We start from the raw sequence: 25535 nt of genomic DNA, 5'->3' as shown, positions 1-25535 counted from the left end.
AAAATAATCCTGAGTTTAAATCCACTGGTTAATAGGTTCCATGATAATCTGTGCAAATAACTTAGAGCTGGCATCAACCATGGCCAGTAGCTGATAATTATGTGGATCTAACCTGTCTCCTTTCTTATGTATCAGGATGACAATTGATGAATTCCAGCTTTGTGGAACAAGTTCAGTGGATAATATATTACCAAGAAGAATTTGAAGGACAACTGCCCATAAATCTGGGTCTGCTTTTAAGATAGTATTGGGATTCCCGTCGACATCAGGGGCCTTAGAAGGCTTTAGTTTCACTATCAGTCTTTTAATGTCATCCTTGGTACACGCTTAATCTCTGCCTACGGCTTCCTTTTGAGTAAAGCAGCTGAGTGATAGATTTTCAATGCGTGTATTATAGAGGGTGTCTATATGCGCAATCCAAGTTGTTACATTAATAGGGTTACATTCTTTCTCACTATCAATGATTTCTGTCCAAAAATTATACCAGGACCAGAATCTGCGAGAATCAGGCTCTTGTAAAGTTCTAAAAACATTTTGCCATTGCGTAGTGAATATAGATGTTTTATGCTCTCTTACGCTATTTTTATATTTCGTTTTCAATTTAGTAAGCATATCCCTCTCCAACATCAGCTCCAACCCCAGCTGCTTAATTTGTTTTCTCTCTTTATTGTATACATTCTTTTTTGCCCTAATAACAGCATGAAAAGGCTGGTTCAGTCCCCTTTTCCTATTGAAACAGGACTTTTTTCCATTACATAACGTTTATGCATAAGCGTCCTTTACCGCAAATTCCAACAAAACTTTCATCAAGGTGTCTCGGTCTATCATTACTTATCAAGCCATTACTCAATTGTTGGTTAAAAATTCCTGTGTTCAAGTCATTCCAACAAATCCTGTTACCCGTCCTATTTACTTTAAATTCTCCTCTAATTCTATTAAATCTCTTTTGCAGGTATTGTAGGGAAGAAGTGCAGCTAACTGTCATGCCTGTGCCATGGGCACACACATTGGCAACCATCATGGACTATTTGTTATTCATTTATCTTCAGAATACATTTGGAACAACCTCTATTCACACTTTGGTACTTAATTCCCATTTGCGTGACTTTGGTGCCTTCTAACTCAACTAACTACATGTACCACAATGCACCTTGCTACAGCTATCAATTCCTGGCCATTCCCATTCGCCATCATTGGAACCACAATCCCCAGAAGCCCTAGGGATCTGTGCTGCTTCCACCATCTCAGGACTAGAGAGGGAGGAGGCAGATTGTATTCAGGTGTGCTGCTCCAGGTGCTGCCAATTAGCCTGCCTCAGTACAGGGCAGGGCGGTATTTAAGCAGCTGCCTGCAGGAGCTCAGTCTCTTGCATCAAGAGTCCTCCCAGCCCCTTTTTGCCTTTTGACTCGAATTTGTATGCTGTTCCTGCTGCTGCATTTTCCTGCTTTTGTTCCAGTGCGCCTTTTGGGCTCCCTGCCTCACAGCCCTGCTCCTCTGGGCTTCCTGCCTTGCAGCCTGCTACACCCTGCTGCCTACAGCCCTAGCCTTTTGGGCTCCCTGCCTCACAACCCTGCTCCTCTGGGCTTCCTGCCTTGCAGCCTGCTACACCCTGCTGCCTATAGCCCTAGCCTTTTGGGCTCCCTGCCTCACAGCCCTGCTCCTCTGGGCATCCTGCCTTGCAGCCTGTTACACTCTGCTGCCTACAGCCATAGCCTTCCGGGATCCCTGCCTCGCTGCTCTGCTCCTCTGAGTTCACTCCTTGCTGCTCTGCTCCACTGGGCTCCCTGCCTTGCAGCCTGCTACTATCTTCTGCTTTCAGCCCTGACCCTCTGGTCTCTCTGCCTCTACGCCCTGTTCCTTTGGGTTCGCTCCTTGCAGCCCTACTCCTCTGGCTCTCTGTCTTCCGCCTACTACAGCTCTCAGTCCTGCTCCTCTGGACTCTGTCTGCCGCCTACTACAGCTCTCAGTCCTGCTCCTCTGGGCTCTCTGTCTGCTGCCTACTACAGCTCTCAGTCCTGCTCCTCTGGACTCTCTGCCTTGCAGCCTACTACAGTCCTCTGCAATCCACTACAGTTTTTCTGTAACTTGTACAATTTGGTACTGCAGCCCTGCTTCCTTGTTTTCAGCCCCCCTCTTTCCTGGCTGCTGCTCCCTTGCTCTCTTCCTTGTTTGCAACCCCTTGTTCTTGATCCCTGTCCTTCTCTTCCTTGACTCCTCTGTCCTCCTCTTTAGTTCACCCATTTCTATTGTACTGATTCTTCCTTCATTCCCTTCTGCTTGATTTCTCTTAGACTTCCTTGTCTCTGGTTATTTCTGTTCTTGTCTCTCTTGTGTCTTATGTTGATCCTTTGTACAGAGCTTGACTGTTGGTTTCCGGCAGGCAACCTCTGCCCCTTCCCTTGTCGCGTTTTCTGTTTAACAGACATCCACATCTGTTGTTCCCAGCCATGAGCAAACAGAGTGGGCCTCTGTAATAGTAATCCGTGCAGAAGGCTGGAGTTTCCAAAGGTCCGTGGAACACTCTTTTTCCATATCTGCATACACCCCAAGAGGGAATCCAGTTTGTTTGTATCTTTGCATTTCCTGCCCCTTTCTGTTCACAACTACAGCTGTCTACTTTTCTTTCTTGATGAGTTTCCTGCTGTGTGTGTACTTATCTGTCACCTTACATCAGCACAGCCACCCAAACCCTACCTGGGGGCCCTGTGCCACTCTTGACAGAGTGCCATCCTTGACACTAACATGGCCACTAAGATTGTTTAGAATCAACCTGATTTCACTTGTTATTGTGAAAACCACCTCTGCCAGCAAAAGATAGTCTATCCAAGTTTTCACTTGACCATTGGTCCAAGTGTATGTGGATATAGCAAGATCTATTTGGCTCATGGACAATTGAAAAAGGCCTTGAATTTCCATAAATTCCCCCCAAGGACCAGCAGACATAAGAGTAGAAGAACTATTCAGGTTGATAGCTTGTACACCTAATTTGTTAACCATTATATCATCAATGTCCACAGAGCAGGGTCTTGGATAATTTAAATTTACCATTACCAATTAGCGCAGTTCATTACTCTGGGTGAGACAATCATGAGTTAAAGTTTCGATGGTTTCAATAATATCTGTTGCACTCCCTTGTCCTGGGGGGTTATAGATATTGATAAGCACTACCTGAATACTCTCTGAGTGTGTTTCTGTTGTAATAACCCCTGCTAATATGTAGTGGCTACAATTGATAGAATATTCTTTTAGCTTTAGGTAATTTCTTGCACCTATTAGTAGTCCACCAAATGGTCTCCAAGTTGAATTGCATCTTGCAGGTCTACAAATAATGTGGATGCCATCGATATTTATTTCTCTCATAAACCATGTCTCCTGTCAAGCAATTATATTTTCTTTCAATAGGTGTTTAAGATCCTCCTCCCTGGACATGAATGTTCCATGACAGTATTTGGATGTTTAACTGAGGGAGGAGTCAATCTACTTCCTCTAAGTCCCCCATCCATTGATTTTGATTTGCTACATTAAATGCACAGTGGCCAATGGCTCCCACTACTTTCAATATCTAAGTCAGTGAGGATAAAATCATTTCTTTTCCTATTATCCCATTTTAGTTGTTTTATTTGGTTTGGTGGGTTCCACATATTTGATGAACTCATATCCAAACTTTAAGAAATATGGTGCATGTAACATTATCAATTCCAGTATAATCGTGGAAGGAATGTGAAACCATGCCCAATTCACTTCAGTGATAGGGCCTCATTACACGGATGGCGGTAAAGGATTACCGGTACCGGTAAGGGTACCGGTAATCCCTTACCGCCTTACTACGAGGTCCCTTCGCAGGTCCCTACCTTAACGGCTGGTTTTATCAGCCGTTAAGGACGGGACCCGCAAAGGGACCTTGGAGGTAATTAGGGTACTGCAATTTGCTCTACCGTAATTACTGCCTTCCCCATTCCCATTGAGCCCTATGGGGGCAAAAATGGGAATGGGGAAGTGCCAAGGTGAATGGGGAATTACCGCCCCTCACACCTTGGAATGGGGTGGTAATTCCGCCATTCACCATGGCGGACTGAGTAAAATACCGGCGGCAACCATGGCGCTAATAGTGCCATGGTTACCGCCTTCCGTGTAATGAGGCCCATAGTTTTTGGAATTTCCACTGGTGAAAATTCACTGGTGGTAATCGCTCTTAAGCGATTAATAATTTCCAATGCATTAGAGCGATTGTACAAAAAAATGGGCTATTATTGGTGGCGTAAGTGTCCACAATTGTTATCCTTCCCACCTTATTTTTACTGATTGTTATCCATTCTAGAAAATCCACCGTGACACTGTGACAACAACTTTAAGGGTTCTAATCCATCGCCGATGTTTAAATACCCATAACCTTTGTCACTGCCAATCGCATTTGTTGCAAGAACTTTAACTCTATCTTCAGTTATAGATGTTTTACCCTGGTTCATGATGCACTTATCCAGAGGCTCAGAGGTAGCTATGCTTTCCCTGCCTTTAAGAGAAACTCTAGGCTGTCAAGCTGGTATTATTTCATACCCATGCTCTTCTCTGTGCAAATTATATTGTTGCTAGTTGACATCGCCAAAGAGTGAGATGAATTTGTCTGAGTATGTATCTTTGCTTGTTTTGTTTTAGTTTTCTTTTTTTGTTGTTTTTATATTTTTTAATACCTGATTTTGTTGATTTAGCCTTGCTTTCTAATATTGTCCTGGTTCCCCGAGGTTTGTGTTGTACTTGCTGCTATGATCAGCAAGTCTCGGGAAGAACCCACTATTACTTCTGCTACAGAGGTGTCTTTAGAACTAATAACAGATGAAGATGATCTCAGGTCTGTCAATATAGAATCAGTATTCTCTTGGGATTCTACATGAGGAGGTGAAAATAACACTATGTCAACCAGTTTCAACAAGCCCTCTTTTATTATCAGCTGATCTTTCACTAATTTAGTGCAAATAGTCTAGAGGGCTTTTAGAATACTCAGCTGCTCCAAATCTCTTGGCTCCTCCGAACTTTCTGTAGAGGAGTAAGAATCATTGTGGTTCGTACTGGGATGATCATATAACTCAGCTGCAATACGCACTAAGTCAGGGGACTTCGTTAAATTAGTAAAAGTACTTGGAACAGAGTTTACATTTGCCTCATTCTGTAAGCTTAAAACTAAATTTAGCAAAGAGTTATTATCGATGGGGGAAGATCTAATGTATTCACCTGTGAAGTACTTTCATAGGTAGAGAGCTCAGTGACAGTTTTAGAATGTATTTATTTTTCCTTGTGTTAACATAGGCACTCTGGTGCTTTGAACAAGGGCACCAAGCAAGTCTACAAACCCCACCTTATTTTTGTGTTTGTTGAGGTTTCTATTGTTAGATTTTTTGGTAATAGTAGATTCACGCTTTTTAGTGGAACCTGTTTTGCTCGCCCCACTACGTAACTGGTATCTTTTTGAACAAGAAGGCATTTTAAAATTACAATTTTAAGGTTGTCATACATCTAAAAGAAATTCAAAATGTGAAAGAGTAATTTACAATTAAGACTGTATCAATCAGCATTGAAAACAATTGGGATCAGATGGTTATCCCAATTATCAGCAATAAAAACAAGACATCAAATAGATTTTCAACATCTTTTCCGCCCAAACAGTGCCTTTTAAAATATATGCTTAAAAGAACTCTTAGCACCACTCAATTATAACAAGCGAATCTATAAGCAGTTTTAAAACGTTTTAAAACTTTCTTATAGTGCACGTTGTAAAACGCACTCTAGTCGCATTGATTCTCAATCAGGCTTTTAGCTTCAGGTAGTGCCGAGGAAAAATCCTGCTTTCACTCTCCAAAGGGCATTCTCAAACCCAGTTACTCCATTCAGGGTTTCATCTGCAGAGAGTTCAAAGGATCGAGTTCCAAAGTCACTCTCATGCAGGTATAGTTCAACTAGTTTAATTTCCTTCAAGGATTTCCACCGCAGAGAGCTCAAAGGACAAGTCCTGCAGTTGCTCTCTCATAAAAACCCAGTCTATGAAATGTGAGTTTTTTCAGTGCTCGGCAGAATCATGTGTGTAAGAGCTATGAAGTAGTTTTTAAACTGGAGTTCAAAAGAAGAGTTAAAAGAGCAGGCCTGTTCCCAAACCATATTCAGTAACTTAAGTCGTGCCTAGAAACACTTGTGTGCAGGAGCGTTATAAATGCCATATTATATGATATCATATCAAATATATTACTGGTGAAAATTCAGACGTTGTGTCTTTAGGGGAGGCATTAATCCAGACTTACATTAGTGATCGAAAGGCTGCTGTCAAACACTTCACCCTTCAAGCATAATCCACAATGAGCAGTACCCAACATCAACTTTCTTCCGTCACAGTCACCAGCCACCAGCCACCAGCCACCAAACACTAAACACTAAACACACAGTGCCGCACGCTGACATGAAAAATGGCTCCTCCTTCCAATGGCAAGTGTGAAGAGGCTCCAGGGAAACAAGGAATCCAGCAAACACAGCAACACTAAACACAAAGTGCCGCATACTGTGCCGCGCTGCGGTGAAGAATAAACATGAGAAGTGGCTCCTCCTTCCAATGTTTTAAAAAAAAATGTTTATTTATTTTTAATTCGTACCGTGCACCATGGACCCTGAGGCACCAAGACAAACAGTTACAAAAAGCTATGAGACATAACCAAAAACACATAGGTCTCAGGATAACACATAGGGGTCATTACGAGATGGGCGGTAGCCATGGTGCTATTAGCACCATGGCCGCCTCCCATACCGTGTCCGAGTCCGGTCTTGTTCAATGGGGATTTACCGGTCCATTCCAACCCTGGAGGCACCGGTAAGTCCCCATTAAACAAACCATTCCCCATTCCCATTTGAGCCCCTATAGGGCTCAATCGGAATGGGGAGGGCGCTAATAACGGGCTTGCGGCTAGCAAGCCCGTTATTAGTGCCCTGGTCCCTTAGTGGGACCCGTAAGGGACGTGTGGTCAGACCACACGTTCCTTACGGTTCCAGCTAAGGGACCTCGGAATTGGGTGGTAAGGGATTACAGGCACCGGTCTCCTTACCGGTGCCCGGTATCCCTTACCGCCCATCTGGTAATGTCCCCCATAGACTAATAGGAGCTAATTACAAATACCACAAACGGCCAGACGGGATAAACAAAAGCAAACAGGGATAAGTAAAATTATTTCTAGACAATTCTTATTTTTGTGAGTGAGGACAAGTCCCGAACATTTGAGAGTCTACTTATAAATGCAGACAAGCTGCTGGACGCACAACCAATGAGAATACAATCTGTGTTATCTTCGGTGCACCAGTTACAAATCTGCAGTCTCTGGAGTACTTTCAAATCCTTGGATCTAAACCGCATAGGGCCCACCTTAAAGTTAAGCCACGCCAACATTTTGTTTTTATTGACTCCCTTGATTCCTCTTGGCTAGACTTAACCCCAGTGGTTAAAGTAATATTTCTAGGATTCAGAACAAAGCTCCTAACATTGGGGCCCTCGATTCTGGCCGTGGTGGATTTTTTTTGACGAAAGTCCTTAGACAGAAGGGACTCCAGACGAGCTGCATTCCCTGGACAGAGGGCAGGGGAGGCTGACTTTGCCTACCGACTGGAGTTTGGGAGGCCTTATCCGCTCCTGTTGAGTTCATACGGCTGGGCTTCAAAGGAGTCAACAGGAGTGGCATAGGCACTTTTGCTCCAACAGAACCTACCCAAGACTGGAAATCCTCAAAATTGGAGCATGTTGCAAGATCCCGCAACATGAGATCCTTAAAGCGCAGCCAATTGTCTGGTGTATTGGGGTCAACCAGCCCCATCTCAACGCATAATGCCGAAACTCCTTCAGGCTGCTCACCTTTATCCACCTCCTGACTTAGCTGAGCCTGGTAGCTCATCGATAACAGACTTTCTGCTTGGACACAAGGCTTTTCCACGAATAGCGCACCATTTACCCCTTCATATGAATTGTGAAGGGCCAAGGCCTTTGGATGTAATTGCGAAGGCATACCCAAAGGGGAGCAGACTAAGCTATCAAAGCTCTTAGGGTCTTTGTTACTGAGCAGAAGGTTCGTAAGCAGAAGGTGTTCTTTCTGTAAATTCTGTCTTCTTTTGGCGCTCAGGGCCAAAACTTCAGAAAAACGACTTCCACTCCTACAAGGAGCCCTCGATGGTGCCTGTGTTGAGGGATCACCCGAAGCCAAAGTGACAGGCTGGTTAACAGCAAACGAAAGGGACAGTAGGGGGATCAGGTAAGGGGTCTGTGTCCTTGTCCCTGCTGGACGTTAACTGCATTCCTTGCCGCCTCGTAATTGGTATGAAGGTGGAGGTAGATGTTTAGACAAATAGAGGAAATAGCGAGGCAATACAGGAAGAGAGTGGTAAAATGTGCTTACCCGCACGAATGGACAGAGGTCCACGACCTCAGACACCCGCCCCGCCAGGACCTGGACTCAGCGATGCGCTAGGGGACCAGAGGACTAAGGATGCCCAGGAGAACAATGGATAAATACAATATCCCCGGCCTGGGACCACCACGGCCGCCCTCTCAAACCCACGGCACAGTGGCACCACAAACCAAACGCCGTCCAAGGGCGAGTGGTATGGCGGCCAAAGACTGCGGGCCGTCAAGGCAGACCGCAAGCCCGTGAGCCGGGAGCCAAAAGCAGGAGGGCACACCAGTGGGTGAAAAAGGAAAAAGCTGCAGTGGCACCCCGCCTGACAGCCACACGGGACGGACTTGCAGCGAACCTCCAGAGACTCCAGGGAAACAGGGAAACAAGGAAACAAGGAATCCAGCAAACACGGCAACACTAAACACACAGTGCTGCATACCTACCCTAATAATAATAATAATAACAACAATAATGAATATTATTATTGTTATTATTATTAAAGAATAGATTCCAGATCAGCACGTTCCCATCCCCGTTGACAGCTATGCATTTCAATCCGAGTTTCTTCGCTGCTATGGAGGGGTCACATTTTTGTAAAGTGGCGGGAAGCTGGTTGCAGAACATTGGATAGCATGTTTCACAATGGGAGATGAAGTCTTTCCTGAGATGTAAGGGGGGATAGCGTCTCACAGAGAAAGGCAGACAACCTTATTTGCAACTCAGACATGGGGTGAAGAACTCCATTAACAAGGCTGCAGTGTGCAGGGTTTTAACACCGTTGGAGAATTGTATACAATATAACAAGGGAAAGTTACATTTAATCTCATTCTTCTATAACATTCTGCTGAGCAAGGAAGGAGAAAAACATACTTGCCAACCCTACCGATTTAGACGGTAGGCTACTGCTTTTTAGGCATTCCTAACACCTACATATTTAGGTGTTTGATCCTACTTCTATTTTTAGATTATCAAGTTGATTTATTGCTCCAAAGGCTGCTGCCTCAGAGCCCAGCCCAGGACCCAGGGGCAGCAGCTTCAGGGTTGCAGAATAAAATAGTTAATCGTTTATTTTGATTGATGGCACCCAGTGCCTCAGGGTCTTCTCCATCACTTATCATTTATAAAATATTTCACTGGCAAAGGGACAGGATCCTAAAATAAACACAATAATCTAGTATTTCAACTACAACATATATTTTGTGAATTTCACAGAACTAAATGCCTGTGGCTGTTCTGTAAAAACACAGATAATTCAGCAGGATTCAGTACAAAAAGACATGCACACTAAAAACACTATGAATTTGCACACTTTACATAGAAAGTGTTTTTTAGTGTGCATGTCTTTTTTTACTGAATCCTGCTGAATTATCTGTGTTTTTACAGAACAGCCCCTGGTATTTAGTTCTGTGAATTTTTAAAATATATACATCCTGGTTTAACTGAAGCCAAATACTTGGCAATGGATGGCATAGGCATTCGAGATTTGGGGTTGGAAGGTACAACTGACACAGACGGGGGGACTGGCATATTATACTTCTAACTCCTCACTCCTCACTCTTGCAGTGAGACAGGTTATAACTGCCTTCCCGAGTCGGATGGCGCAAACTCGAATCTCCTGCTTTTGCTGGCTGGCTCCTGAGCATATTGAAGCTTGTGGAGGTACATTATCAGTTTTTAGGCGCTCTTTTCTTAATTGCTGTAATCCAGTGGCAGCCAGGGTCGGACTGGGACAAGAAATAGGCCCGGTCACCCAAAAAAAGTGGCCCACTCCTCGCCTCAAAAGAGTGGCCCACCCCTCGCCTTGCAACCCTTGACCTCTGATGACATCACCGGAAGTGATGTCATTTGACCCCACCCCAAAGTGTTATCCTGGGAAACGATGAAACACGACCTTTCACCCCTTGACAAAACAGGAAGTCGAATCAAATAGCATTGGTCCTAAGTACACTAAATTACTGTGAATCCAAGCAGACGTCCACAGCCAAATGATAATGTTATTGTATAGCACTTACGCTTAAGCTCTTTTTTATAGAACAAATATGCATACAATATCAGCCAACCTCTGTTGGTACTCATTTATCGATCTAAGAAGGATGAAAGGCTTTTTTGAGAAAAAATAATTGAAACAAAAAAGTATTTTTTTTGTGTATTTTTTTTTCTTCCAAACCGGCCCAGGCATGGCCAGAGATCGGCCCCCACTCCCCAGGGACGATTTCGGCCCAGCCACATGCCGAATGGCAGAGGGGCCAATCCAACCCTGGTGGAGGCTTACCTTCCACTTGACCACATTCAACTAAGATGCCTCCACGTAGGTTGCACAGCTTCGACCTTTTTTTCATTACTCACATATGTGGGGGGTAGGGGTAATACACCAAAGTATTGTCAGGGACCTTAGACTTCTATTGTGGAATGGTGTCTAAAATGCCAGATAGTGGGGACCACAGGAGTGCAGGAGGGGCAGGGAGGGTATGGAAAGGTTTATATTTCCATTTCCTATTCCTCTTTCTCCTGATATTGTTTGCCATTATGAGATGGCCCTAAGCATTCTTGGTAGCACCACATATGTTAACATGAAACTCTTTTTGGTTGGATGATTATTTATTACTTGTGTATACACGTAAAGGTGTTTTTCACTTCTTCCATGGACAAACTCTTTATGGAAATGTACCTGTCTTTGTAATCACATTTTTTTTAAAAATCAATAAAAAAGGAAACTACGTTGGGTAACCGGCAGAACAAAATCTGGACAGAATGTAAATGCCTTCACTGCCCAGATTTTATAGAACTCTGTGCATTTTATACTTTTCTTCGCAAATATGTTGGCTAAGAAAGCTATCACTGCACTTTTCCGAAAAAAGAAAATGTTATACAGTGCAGACCTGTCTTTTTTTTATTTATTTCTCATTCCAAGCATGTGGCTGGCCCAGTGCCTAAATGCACATTTATTTAGGGTACTGAGAGGAAGGAACACACGTGTGTAGTCAGTCATAACTACGCTCAATATGTTGCCAGCTGATTATGGAATGTTTTTATATTAATCTTGTTTTCAAGTAGATTTGGAATGTGATTTTGTGATTTGCCTGAGTACCTCTATGGTTTTCTGTGTAAAAAAATCTGAATTAAAGTCTATGCTGACGATGATCTGCTGCTTGCTTGCTGTTGCTTTGCCTGTGAGTATCCCTATCGTCTCCAAAGTAACTACTTTGTGCTCAGCGCCTCCCCTCATGACTCTTCTGCTGCCGCTAACACACACAGGATGAGCGCACTGGTGCTTTCCATTTACTGCTGCCCTCTCTCTACACCAATCACTGCTATTGAACCAGAGACTCATCGCTGGTTGAGGGGGGAGGCACCTACTTTTCTAGACGCCTGGAGTACCACTGCAAGTGTCTCTACTCTTAGAATTTTGTTACTCAGGCCACTTCTCTGTCCCAGTCATCAGCCCTCTCTCTATACCTATGACTGGCATTGATCCAGAGACTGTGCACTCATCCCTGGTTGAGGGAGGAGTCACCTGCTTGTCTAGCCACCTGGTGTACCCACTGCAATTCTCTTTACTCTCTCAAGCCACTTCTCTCACCCAATTTTGGTCAGGCTGGCAACTCTGTCCATTGAGTGGAAATTGAGGCAAGCAATCCTTTTCATATCAGGCCTAAGAATTCTGGAATTCCAAACCTGTTTCTCCAAGGCAAAGGGAGAATCCTTTTCTGTGGGGTTTAATCACAGCCCCAACCGATATAACTGAAAGACCAGGCCAGGCCCACTGGTGAATTAAAAGCCTGCCTTAAAACTTCAATACTGCTAAATGTGTCTAGCAAAATTAAATTTAGGTATTTCTGCATTTGACACAAGGAACATTGTAACATGGAAAAGGCACATTACTGTGGTGGCTGGGCGCCAATAGCAGCATTTAACTTGTATCTGTCACAGAAAAATGAAAGGCTCATTCTCCATGGGAAATGTGGCATTCACCAGCTCAGAAATTGACTTTATGCAAAAGGCCTTTTGTGTGTGTTTGCAGTTAAATCAAGACATGAAGACACATTTTCCCATGATAAAATAAAAATATCAGGCAACAAACTTGAACCCTTTAGAGAGAATCAAAGGATCTGAAGGGCTTGCTCTCTGGAACGAGCAATTAAATCACCATTATCCCTGGACAGAGGAAAGCTAATGGATTAATTTCAGACTATGCCGATATTGCAGCCCAACAGACTCTGAACCATGTGGTGTCAAGGAAATGAAACCAAGAAATGGGAACAGTGATGTGAAACTAAATATTCTATATGTTAATCATGTGGCCATAGACTTAAATTGGAAATGTTCTTTTATTTCGTAAATTGGTGAACGGTTATACTTACAGACTTGGGACTGGTGTCATTTTAAAGCTCATTTTAAGGCAGTTATGTGGGGGTAATGTGCATAGAAATCACAAGTTTAGAACTCTGGTACCAAGCTAAAAAGTGATCACAGCTTCCCAGAAAGTGGGAAAAAGTTGAAATGCTGTATCACATAACTTGTGGTAAAGTTTGATGATTATCACTGGTATCGTTTTCAAGTAATTGAGGAAAAAACACCAATTGCACTTGCAACAGGGTAGAAAGATGGGAGTCAATATATCCGGTCCGCCATGATTTGCTGAGTTTAGAATTATATATATTGTTACAGATAAATGGAAATTAAAAATAGTTGCCATGTTGGAACATTTTGGGTGAGAAATCTGAAAAGTTGAAATGACGGCTTTTGTGGGTGTATACATCCTTGGTATCAATTCCACTTTAAAACTCCAAGGGCCTATGATGGCAGAGAGGGGTTGGACGTTGGGGAGGAGAAGAGACTAAATGTCCAATGAAAATTCAGAACTAATAAGTTAACACTTCCTGATCTCAGGATTTCGGGTGGTGGCTTACAGAGTAAAAGGCCCTTGCAGAAGAGGAGATGGCACAGAACTGGGGAGATCCATCCTAAAAATACATCCTGGGAGGAGAGCTGCTAAACAACTTGAAAAAAATCCCCCTTGGGGTATCCTGAGACAGCTGCCTAAAACCATCTAGGTTGGAGAGGCCTTAAAATTGAGAGGTCTTAAACTTTGCCTGGGAGAGCAAAACGGTGGAAGCCAACAGCTGACTGAAGTGACCAGACCCAGAAAAGCCTGGCTGTCCTTCCTGAGCGCCCCAAAACAAAAGTCCAATGTAAGTAGAATTGAACCATTTGAAACAAAATGTGTGGGGGGATCTGCGGGCCTTAATATTTTCCCCTTAATAGTGGGTGAGGGACACAATGGTGTAGACCCTTAGCATATTTGATGATATATTAATATAATTAACTCTATTGTGGGCTCTCTTAAGTGGGGGGAAGACACTTCCTATGTTGAGTGTGGTCTCCCTATGTATCATTACACTTAATTTCAGAAAACATATGAAAACCTTTTTTGTATCCAGTTTAGTTAAGATATTAAGGACCTGATAATGAGATTGGTGTTAACAGTAAAACATGCAGTATTTCTGAATACCAAATGCTTTACCGCTCCCACAACTATGGGTAGAGAAATCTGTTTTCAGAAATCTGTCTCCTTTTGTTTGGAAGGAATTTCCCACACACAACAGCATTACTGCATGCAATACTCCCCATACTAATACAGTATGTCCCCCTTGGAGTCCTATTGGCATCCAATATGGGGACTAACTTTAGGTCCTTCATGCTCTATAGCATACAGACCTTTCCTGTAACTACATGTTCACCACATGCGGTAATGGTAAATGAGTTTGGCAGTATTCCCAGAGGTAATACCACCAAACTTACAATAAGGCCCTAAGGTGTGAGGTATATGTATATCAGACTCAAATGTTCAACACAATGGTGCAGATCTTTTGTACTTTAGAAGTAAATGTAGCATCTCCGTGCTCTGTCTGGTTACCCTCTTGAGCTCCCATTTCCCCCTCTCTACTACTGAATTTCTCCCGTGGCTGCATGTTTCAATCTCTTTACATGTAGCCAACTGATAGCTGTTTGGGTCTCCCTTACGAAGAGGTGGCCATGGTTTTGGCCCATTGCCTGGTTCCCCTCCTTCCCAGGCCCTCACAGCGTTCCATGATGTAAGAGGATCAACGCCATGCCTGCGCTCCAGCACTCAGAGAACCACTTACTTCCTGCTGGCATCCGTTGGGGCTTTCTAGGTTCCTGTCTGTTGCTGGAGGAGGGTATGGCTTGGCAGCAGTTGGAGAACACCGGTCCGCACGTCATACCCAGGTGTGGGGTCTCATCACAGGGCAGCCCCAGGGTGCGAGCCATCAAACCAAGGGAGCAGCATTCACAGCAACGCTGAAGGGAGAGACAGACAATGAGCAAATGAGCAGCCTGAGATCCCTGTCGGCAGATAATAAGAGAAACTCACAACCATTGGAACTGTCACCTGGATGGAGTAATGCCTTTTAACAATTGAGAGATCACATCAATATATATATAAGAGACAGAGCTCAGTAAATCAGGTTGCACAGAATTTTGTGGTTCATCAAAAACCGTATATAAACTTTAATTAAATACACATAGGGAAATAAGATTCATACATCTAGTATTTATCATTGATAGTTCCTATACAAAGTATCTGTTAAGATAAACATATAAAAAAATAGCTTCTAAAAAACACAAGGATTTTGTCAATTCCAATCGAATGGTGAGTTAACATGAGTTGTAAAATACATTCAGCAATTTACTAGCGATGTAACTGTTTCTAAACATTATTCGATAACACTAGTTGTTGTATTCCTTTATACATCCAGGGAGTTGTCTCGACATGTTTCTGTTCTTTAAGGGTTTACTCAGAGAACATTCATCAGGAGGGTTGTCAAAATCACGAAAATCCAAATTAAAATCATGTACTGTTTTATAATTAGAACAGTGTAGTGTACCCGTGCAACCTGTAGATTAAAAGAAAAATGGACAGATAAGGAGCTAGATCTATAGCTGGGGTATATCTGTCGTATTCCCCAAAGGGTGAATCAGAGAACCTATCGAGGGGTTTACAGTTACCTTTCATGGTACTCGTGGGGGCTCACAACGTAGGCAAATCAGGTTGTGGTCAGCTAAAGAGTAGCTGTTGACCTGTAATAAATACAAGAAAAACCTGTATCAGTGTTTTTCAATAGAGCTCAAAGCCCTTGTTCGAGAGATTCCATTGTTACAGGAGAAATTCATTGGGGGAAGGGGTAGTTTTATAGGCTCACCTGAGTGTGAACTGTTCCGTAATTAGTTTGGACAGTAGAAGAAGGCCGAGGAGAACCGGGTGTGTCCTTTAGTGCGACTCCTCGTCATAGACGTTAGCCACTAGCATTGGGGGGTGGTACTTTATGAATAAACCAATATATGCCCTATAAGGGAGAGAGGGATAGAATAGAACTTGGTGAGTGTGTGGCCCTCATTTCACGGTCTGTATTTACCCTCTTAGTTACGAAAAAGGGCACAAAGTATTTGTATCACCAGTGGATATGGGCAAATGCTATTAGACCTAGTTCTTTGTTAGTCTTGTGCCCGACGAAAGATCAGGGGAAATGAAAGTAGACAGAAAGCACCACTACTGCAGCTTCCATGTGTGGGCTAATGTCAACTAAGGTGTTAATATGTACCTCTAGAGCAGCATTGATTGTTGGGTGCATGGAATCACTGTAATAGCCAAAGGTTGCCGTGATTTATTAGGAGTGTTGCAGATCATTATTAGGCAAGCCAAGTACTGTGGAGAGTTAATTAAAGCCAATGTCTATAGGGAGTAGCCGGCACCCAGGTGTAAAAGTCCTTTTTATTAAAGGTTTGGGGCTTACCGTATTGAAGGTAGGCTGTCACTATCGGTGTGTCAGTCTTACAACTGAGCCTTGCGGTCTGTGATTATCCAAATCTGACTTTAACTCGTGTTAGTGTCTGTAGGGAAACAACCATGAGAGCGTATGAAGGTACCTCTCTGCGGGCGGCACTGTGTTAGTGTCTCGAACGTCTTGTATACATTGTTTACACGTATCGGTATTGTGCACGTACCTCGAGTGTTGGAAGGTGGGCGTCCGATGGGTACGCGGGTGTGAAAGGAACAAACTTGTTCAGTGACTTGGCACTCTTCGGCGGCGTATCTATCCAGGGGCGAGTTACATGGGGCTGAGAGTATATCTGTCGCTATGGTGATCATGCGTGCTACGTCCGAACTCCGGACGTTACTCGACGTGATTGTTATGTCCGACGGCCATGTTGGAACAGGTTAATGGTGGCTGTCTATTGATGTATAAAACGTTAATGTGTAAGTTAGTTATTATGTTATCATGAAACATGAAGCATTTAATCCTGCTGGGGGGATCCTTGAGGATCTATATGTGATGTTGTTGTGGTATAAGGAGACTAGTAAGTCATATTTGGTAAACGGGATTACTCTTGCTTATTGTCTCAGGGCAATAAAGACAATTGAGGGATGCCTGTATATTCCTTTCTTGAAGATCATTAGAGTCACCCTGGATCCCTTTTAGTGGTCATAAGCATCTCAGTACCTAGAGACCTTCCATCAGGCAGCTCCAAGTGTGCCTTCTGAGAAGTCTGCAGGTTTGCTACGTTGCCCTCAGGCAGCACCCCTGTCCGAGCTCACATGGTGTCATGAACCGATATATGTGTGCTATTTAGCGGATGTAATGTAACAGAAGGGAAGCCCTTAATGTGGATAGATATAGGGCTATACTATAGTGGAAAACAGTAAAGTGGGGGATCCATCCACATATATATTTCTTGGCATCACATTCTTGTTTTAGTGCCTATATAATTCTGTTGACTTGATTATGTATATGTGCTTCAAAAAAGTAAGCCAAGTATCCCTAAAGAGAGCAGGTTCTACTGTAGTGTCTTTCCAATCATAGAACTTAGAGTATTAGTTTGAACTCAAAATGCTGCTTTTATTGTGTAAGCAGTTATTTTAATGGATTTTTAGTATTTTCCAAGCATATTGTAATAAATTAAGAACAAGGCTTTAAGTTCAATACAGTGCATAGCATCCAATTGCAAAGCTCATTGGTGGGTTAGTACTATGTGTGCATAAGGGTTGCATAAGGAAAAACAATTTAAAAAAAAACTAAAGATTACATAAATTCGAAAACACACCTTAGAGAAGCAAGTCCAACAATTTGCACCAAATCAGTTTTATGTGGAACCAAACAGAAACATCAAATGTCTAGAAAGGAATACAATGAAAGAAGGGATTTGATTGGTGCATGTTTCCTATAGTATTACAAGCTGATGGCATCGTAGGTTATATCTGTTGGTTTGCTGCTTAGTAACCTAGTTGGATCACTAGAAGTCATAAAGTGAATCAACTGTGAAAAAAGGAGGGAAGGAAGGAAAGCAAATTTCCAACTACACCAGGGGGAGGAGCCCTCTTAGGAGTTGGTATGGACTGGAGAGTGGAATCTGTACTGTGTCTGTGGGCGTTTCGGCTTCCTGTTGATGAGCCTTCATCTGGGCCTCTGGGTTTGTCTCTCTCTGTGTGAGGGCTTCTTAGTTTCGCTGCTGTGGTTTCCAAAGTCATTGAATGGAGATCTTGAGTAAAAGCGCCATGGAAGTGGCCGCTTATATATGTGGGCTGGGAAGCTTGTGAATTCCCCACATGATATGCTTTGCTCCAGTCTGGTATAAATAACTAAGGTTCACGCTCGATTGTGAACACTGACTGGTATTAAAGTATGGAGGAGGGTCGGATCTTCCCAATGGAATCCCTTAGGTTCTGTGGCCATTAGCATTGGTCTCCAGGCTCTGAGCGATTGACCGACAGTGCTGGAAAAGACTCGCCACTGGTCGTACGGCGCAGATGTAAGGCAAACAAGGCTACCTGAGAGGGGTTCCTAGCACTCTTTCCTGATCCCAGGGTGGGGGTCTGCTCTAACACATCTCTGGGCACTGGTTGAGCTCACACGCAGGGCGGCCCTGTCTGGTTACTGGATCCATTCCACTGTCTTTGCCCACCCTGTGTCTCACTTTGATCCGCTGGCCACTGGTGTGCTGGCACCTCTGCCCAGGCCCTGCCTGCGTCTGTGGAATGATAAGTGGGCTAAGAAGCACTTTCAGAACCCTGATGTTCATGTTTAGGTGTGCCTATATGGCCCAGTAACAGCCAAGCATGCTCCGGAGCACTCAGCAGCATAGGTGAAGTGGTAGGAGGAGAGGAGGCTTCAGTGCTTAATTTGTTGTGGGGGGCATGCCAGGGCTCAGCCCCAGCACTTATTTCAGAGCTGTGGCACTTATTTTGGATCCCAGCTTGATCATGCTGTAGTATTTTGGCAACTTTATTATTTTAACTGTCAGTCAGTCCTAGTGATATAACAATCAACCGCAGAGTGCACTGGCCAGGGTCTCTAAATATCGGTCTGGCTCATTGTTATTCATGAGCCTGATGACCCAAGGGCTATTTATCAATTTTCATGAATAACAATGAGTTGGAAGGTGACAATGCTGGGCACTGATGGTGGCCATTCCCGCGCACTTCTCCTCGCAGCCTGCATTACATTGCTGCAAGTTCTGTACTGAGTAGCTGGAAAGGTGGGTTGACAACAACAGGCCAGTCACCAGCCAGCAGACCCAACACAAGGGCAAGGTCAGTGAAAAGGCCCATATCGGAGAGAAGTGCCTGTCATGACTGGCCACCTATACATCAAGATCTAGCTGCAGTGTCTAACAGGCAAGTTCATCAGTTTAGTAATGATTTTACCTACATTTGTCCATCAGTTTACCAAAGGAGGAAAGAATGTTTGCTCTTTTTTCCTGTGGTTAGATGGTTAACATGTTCTACCTTTATCATCAAGTAAATAGTCCCCGCTGTGTTGAGTACTTCTAAATTTAGAAGAAAATTACCACATAATAGTTGCGTGTATCCACATGGATATCATGCTGGGTAACAGCAAAAACAGAAAACCGTCTACATTGTTTAAAAAACTAAGCCAATAGTCTTTTAAAAAAAATATTGAATGTGTTAACAGAAAGGTGCTCGATATACACAAAAGAAATGAAAAAGATGAGAAGCCTATAACTGGTAGACTATGTTGAGTAGTTTATTCAATTACTCACAAAGGGTTGGAACACACACTAGTGGTGTAACATGAGAGTAGCACAATATACAGATAAGTCAAAAGAAAACATTCAATAAAACTCAAAGAAGAGAGACAATCAATTGGTTGTGACTTACAATATACAAATGTTGTAGATAAGCGAACAGCAAAAAGGATCGATACATTTTTTCATATATGATTCGTTAATAACATGTTTTACCTGTCACCGATAGGCGGCTCAGAGCATAATGTTAACAATGATGTGTTTCAGAGAAACACTTATAATATTTCAAGACACTAATATGTTATGTGGATAGATATCAATAAATCGCAAAGTGCATCAATCATCCTTAATGAACCAATGGAGTTGCAGTTTAAACCTCAAATATTTTAACAGTGAATTGAGCAGCCGTGGGTGGTGTCAACAGTGGGTGGGTATTGTCCACCCGTTGTGTCACAGGCGTGCCAGAAAGTATTTCTGCCTTGGCACTTAAATTGTTATAAATTAAGCACCAGCAGGCTTCTTGGCTTTCTGGAATGTGCTGTGATCGCACATGATGTAAGTAGCTTTCTAGACCACAGTGCTGTAGTCTTCGTGCTCTGTTTACAGGAAAGGGAACATTAGAAAACCGCAACAGTCTCTTGAAGAGAGCATCTGTTGAGCTTATGGCCCTTTAAGAACATGCATGCAATGGATGGGTTCACAGAATAACTCTGAGTCCAAATAACCAAACCAACTCAGGAAGATGGCAAAGTACTGTTTTATTATCAATTATCTAAAACGGGGAGTTACAACGAACATCAATGGACGTACGCTCGATTTTTTTCAACAACTTTTTCACACAACCTAGACTTTATACTAAAAATACATCAGAGGTGACATCATTCTACCTGGCAAATAATAAAAAACCTATAAGGGATCGGGATATACTTAAGGGGAACCTCTAAGTACACATTATACAGGAACTGGGATTGTAATTAGCTTCCCACTCTCAGGTGGACAACATATGCCTTCCTCTAAAACATGTCATCTTCAAAAACCTTAGATACGCAGGTTCTTATTGGTTTTCAAACTATATGGTCCTTCGTTATATGGACCTCTACAATTGGTTGGCATGCTTGTGCCATGTCTGTAATTTTCGGTTCATTTAGCAGCATGTAAGCCCAGACCCAGGTGCAAGGAGGTGAACCTGACTCTACCTCCCCACCCACCCAATTAGCCCAACATCTCTCATCGCCCATGGCTTCTGCATGAAGATTGTCTTTGAACTTGGCCTTGCAAGGTATCTTTGTCTCTGAAAATATATGAGAGTGCAGGCGCTCACTATCGTTGTTCGAGGACTCCAAGTTCGACTCGATTTTCATCCTTGGCTCACGTGACAGGAGACCACGATTTTGGCCATTTTGCAGTTTTTAAATGTCTTAAATGAATAAAACTTGGCACTCTTGATGTTCTTTCTTTGCACCTTAACAAGAGATGATTCATCCTTTACATGTTCACGCCTTTCCAGAATAGATAATCAACCTTGGCTTCTTCCGTCTTCACTTCAGGCCAGACAACCTCGCTGTGCAGCTTCACTATTTCAGCTTATTCTTGCTGAAACACAATTCTCCTTTTTTTCTTCATGGTTCCTGCCTTACGAGGTTGATAAATGAGTACCAATTTCGGTTGGGTGATATTGTATGTAAATATGTTCTCTGTAAAGCGCTTTGGATTAAGGGGCTATATAAATAACACATCATTATCATTATCATTACTAAAATTCATGATACCAATGTCCAGCTCCTATATAATGGCGGCTCTGCCTGCATTTTATTCACTACATATAACCAGCTTATATGATGACTTAGTCTACCTTGCGTTTCAGCGTCTGTACAGTTATTGAACGGTTGATTCTCTTCAGTGCTTCATGCATGTGTAATCTTCTTTTTCAAATAAAAAACTTCTCTTGACTCTCTACTTAGTCATTAGTTTCTGTGGGATCCATACATCCTCTTCAGCCTATATCCTGAGACGTCGTTCATGACGCCACAGACTTCTTTCTTTGCTCTTTTTCATATTCCTTCAGGGAGTTTCTCCCTCAGATGAACGTCCCTTCAGGGATACATTCGATAGGGTTGTCTCAATGTCTCCACCTTCTTTTGAATATACGCTGCAGTATTGGCACAACAGCTGGTGTCAAACACGGCACGATCACAGGCTTTCAACATATAGGAGGTAGGGGGGCGGGATTTCCTGCAGAGGCATGCAGCTGCTCCTCTACACTGTCAAAACTGGCCTGTAGGAATGACAAGCCATCCCCTAGAGCCCCACTGGACCGCATGAAGTCCCAGCAGTCAAAGTATAGTGTAGAGGAGCAGAAGTGTATGTCATTGATAGAACCCGCCCCCTCACCTCTGACATACTGGATGAAGAATAAGAAGACACTGTCCATGACACCAGGTATCATTCCAACACAGCATCAGGTATATATGAGACTTTATGCACTCAGACTATCGTATCGAATGTACCCCCGAACTGAAGTGGTAGCAGAAGATTTGCAGACACCACTGAATAACAAAGAGCTGTAAAGGAAATCTGACAGGTGCAAAGTAATATCATAAGGAGAAGACACAATGACGCACTGAAATAATATAAGAATACTTAAAGAATGAAGACGTAACTGAAGAAACAAGTGTAAGCCTACATACAAGTGAAAAGAAACCATACAAACACAGAAGATAAGTAACCAGATGTGTAGTAAATGTATATGCACAGAAATGCAAGGTAGATGAGCCACATAGAAGCTTGCTGCAGTAGGAAATATAACACAGGTAAAGAGGCCATGTTGAAAAAATGGACGTCAGCTCTGAATAATAGTAAGCGAAAAGCTCGAAGGAGAGAGACCAGTGCTGCAGAGTTGACAGAGGCTGGAAATTGATTTGCACACTAACAGAGGACAGCTGTTCGCCATAGAACAAGGATGCCACAGCAAGAAGCATTTGTAGAGTTCAAAGGGAGTCAACGAGGATAAGCAACACATGCAGGACATTAAGTAAATGAGCGACCATTTGTGCATGCCAAGTATTGAACAATTAAAGGTGCAGAAAACATATGTGGAACAGAGCAACCAAGTACCCAGAGGCCGAACAGAGTTATGACGCCCAGGATCATTGAATCAAATAGCACTAAATAGAAAGACGCTATTGACAAAATCATGGTCTCTTCACACGTGGTGCAAGACGAGAAAATAAACCCCAGACGAAGGTAACGATATACCTTATCTCCCCTTAAAGTTCCAGAGAAGAGAACATCCAGCAAGATCAAGTACAAAGAAGAAGCCTTGGCTGAATGCTTGGCTGACCAGAGATGGTATCTAATTAGGCAAGTCGGCTGTAGTCTGACGTTGTTCTCTGCACATGGGTTTCATTTTGCTTACGTACTGCTAACAAGCCGAATGTCCAAGGTTGGGAGAGAATGCCAACCAATCAGGAGGGCCTACACAATGGTGAGCATACATTGTTCTAGGGGCCAATCCAGTGTTGTTATGCTGCTATAATCTGTATTATACATAGTTAGAAGGAAGTTCAAGGCATGCCTGCCAGATGAGTGGCAGCCAATGATGTTACTAACACTTCTAAAAACTAAAAGTAGATATGTTCCCCTAACCAATTCCTCCATCCGATAGATTTTATTATTTACCGCGTAGGATGACGTCATAGCTGATGCACATTGAGTAATAAACGCTTTCTGCAACCAAAATGTGATCGAGAGTGTGTGCGCTACAACTTGTTACCAGGTTTCCCTACTTTATTGAACTGATAATAAAGTATTATTTTGCCTTTTTCTTTGAGTCGGTCTGGTTATTTGGGTTTGAGATCCTTTATTATGTTAATCCCATTCTGCGAAATAAGAACGCTGAAAGGTGCTACTGCACAATAGCATTTTAAAACACACTTTCATTTGCATGCTTTTGTCTGGGTATACACTGAAAGTTGTGGAAATCCCCTGATTAAAAACATTCGCACTCTTCCCTCGTTCAAAACAGTGACCACATACGTCCGTCATAGGATAGCAGAAGGCTGGAACTGCGGCCACGGCAATTCCGGTTGGCATATATTTTGTACCGATATTCAAGGTGGGGCATGCCCCACTTTCTTGCATAAGGCACCCCCCAGTTAGGAAACCATGGAAACATGATACAACACTCACCCACGCACAAGGGCCCTGGACTTTAAGAGCACTTCTGTGGTGCCTCGCGCAGTGCAAAATCAAAATAACATAAAAGAAACCCAAGGGAGTCAGGGGGCGGTCACGTGCCTTGACCCAACAAGGTTTCCTTACCCTTAGAGCACTTTTAGGATTGTCAAGTTGCTATCAGAATCTCTGCACCCCTTCTTCCGACTCTACTAAGAAATAGACTAGCTCCCCAAACCCCAGACCCTACTCTCCACTGTGTTCTGTTCACAAGGGACTCTGCTTTTTGCTTCGCTTCTCAAATAAACTCTGCTCTTGCTTTTCTCCTGCTCTGCTGCTTCTCCGCCCACCTGGCCCCCTAAACTCTCACTCCATTCTCTTTATGTTGTTCTCTTCTGAGGCTGGGCTCAGCTCCTTCTTATGCCATGCTGGTCCCACAGCTGCCCCTTCTGGCCCTCTCTGATTTCCTTGATCGCTGTCTTCTTCAGTACCTCGCTCTGTTCCAGAATTTTACACTTACCCTTTAAATGCCTCTTTCCTATCATTCATGAAAACACCTTTTCTCAGTCCCCCTCCTGGTGCAAACTGTGAAACTGCTACTTGAACACTCATTTTCTTCTCCCCCTTCTCCCAGCTGGTTTTCCTCTCGCATACTCTACAGATACTTCTCTTCTTCTTGTCACCCATTGCCTCACTTCCGTTTGCCATGCTAAACTCTCATTGTTTTGAAACTCTTTGATATAGCTGCTTCTTCTGATCGCTATATCTGCTTCTTCTGATTTCTATAGCTGCTTTTTCTAATGTGGAATATCTGCTTCTGATCACTATATCTGCCTACTTCTAATGCAGTATATCTGCTTCTTCCAATGTGGTATATCTGTCTTTTCTGGTCATTATGGCTGCTTCTTCTGATTGATATAGCCACTTCTTCTTCCATTCTGTATATCTTCTTCTTCTGACAGTAGATTCTGCTGCTCTTTCACTTTCCTCTCAGCATCGCAGGTTCTGCTCTGTCCATGTTTTCTTCTTACCTTTCTAATCACACTTTTCTAGGATGACTGTTCCTCCCATCATCTCCTTCTTCTGATACAGAGTATCTGCTTCTTCTGATATGGTATATCTGTCTCCCTCTGGTGTGGTATATCTGCTTCTTCTGATGCAGTACATCTGCTTCCTCTGATCCCCATATCTGCTTCTTCCAATGCCTCACATCTGCTCGCTATATCTGCTTCTTCTGATGCGGTATGTCTACTTCTTCCGATAAAGTATATCTGTGTCTTCTAAAACAATTACGGATGTGGCAGTAAGGCAATAATGGCGCCGGTAGTGCTACCAGTGCCGTTGTTACCATACCGCCACATTACGAGTTCTGCTTGTGGGTACCACTCTGCATGCCTGGTCAAACCAGGTGCAACCATGCTCCCCACCCCCATTCTGCCCCATAGACACCCGCGAATGGGCAATTACCTGCCCAACTCGTAATGGGCCGGTAATGGCCCATTCGCGGGTGACGGTGCCGGTAGCGAGTTAGAACTCTATGTTCTGTCCATTTCTCAGCATCGCTGGTTCTGATCTGTCCAGGTTGGTTTCCTAGCTTTCTAATGACACTTTTCGGCTCCCAGTGTTCCTCCCCTCCTCTTCCACTGGACTTTGGGGTCCCCCAGGTTTCTGTGCTTGGCCGTCTTTAGCTCTTTCTGTACACGTTTAACTCTACTTTATTATTTCTTCTGCTGGTACGAATTGCCACTTTTACCCTGACCCCCCCCCCCAACTCTATTTCTCCATTTCATGCCAGTCCGAAAAACGTAATGCTTTTATTTATATCTCTCTGCTATCAAACACTGGAAGTGTTCCCAATGTCTCCCAAAGAGATTTTGTTGGGCC

At 43.3% G+C, this 25535-nt stretch overlaps 1 protein-coding gene across 2 annotated transcripts in view; it reads right to left on the bottom strand.

Moving 5' to 3' along the window:
* Positions 1-25535, bottom strand: part of LOC138567242 (fibulin-2-like) — a 1012531-nt gene that overhangs the window by 397482 nt on the left and 589514 nt on the right. For both annotated transcript variants that reach the window (XM_069645241.1, XM_069645242.1), the window contains exon 5: positions 14561-14735. In XM_069645241.1, the coding sequence (XP_069501342.1) occupies positions 14561-14735 (175 nt within the window). The remainder of the gene's footprint in view (positions 1-14560; positions 14736-25535) is intronic.

This window comes from Ambystoma mexicanum, chromosome 2p (genome assembly GCF_040938575.1).
Source record: "Ambystoma mexicanum isolate Mex_15411 chromosome 2p, UKY_AmexF1_1, whole genome shotgun sequence".
Classification (NCBI taxonomy): Eukaryota; Metazoa; Chordata; class Amphibia; order Caudata; family Ambystomatidae; genus Ambystoma; species Ambystoma mexicanum.
The sequence above is the reverse complement of the archived record's forward strand: the minus strand, read 5'-3'. Positions and strand labels throughout refer to the sequence as shown.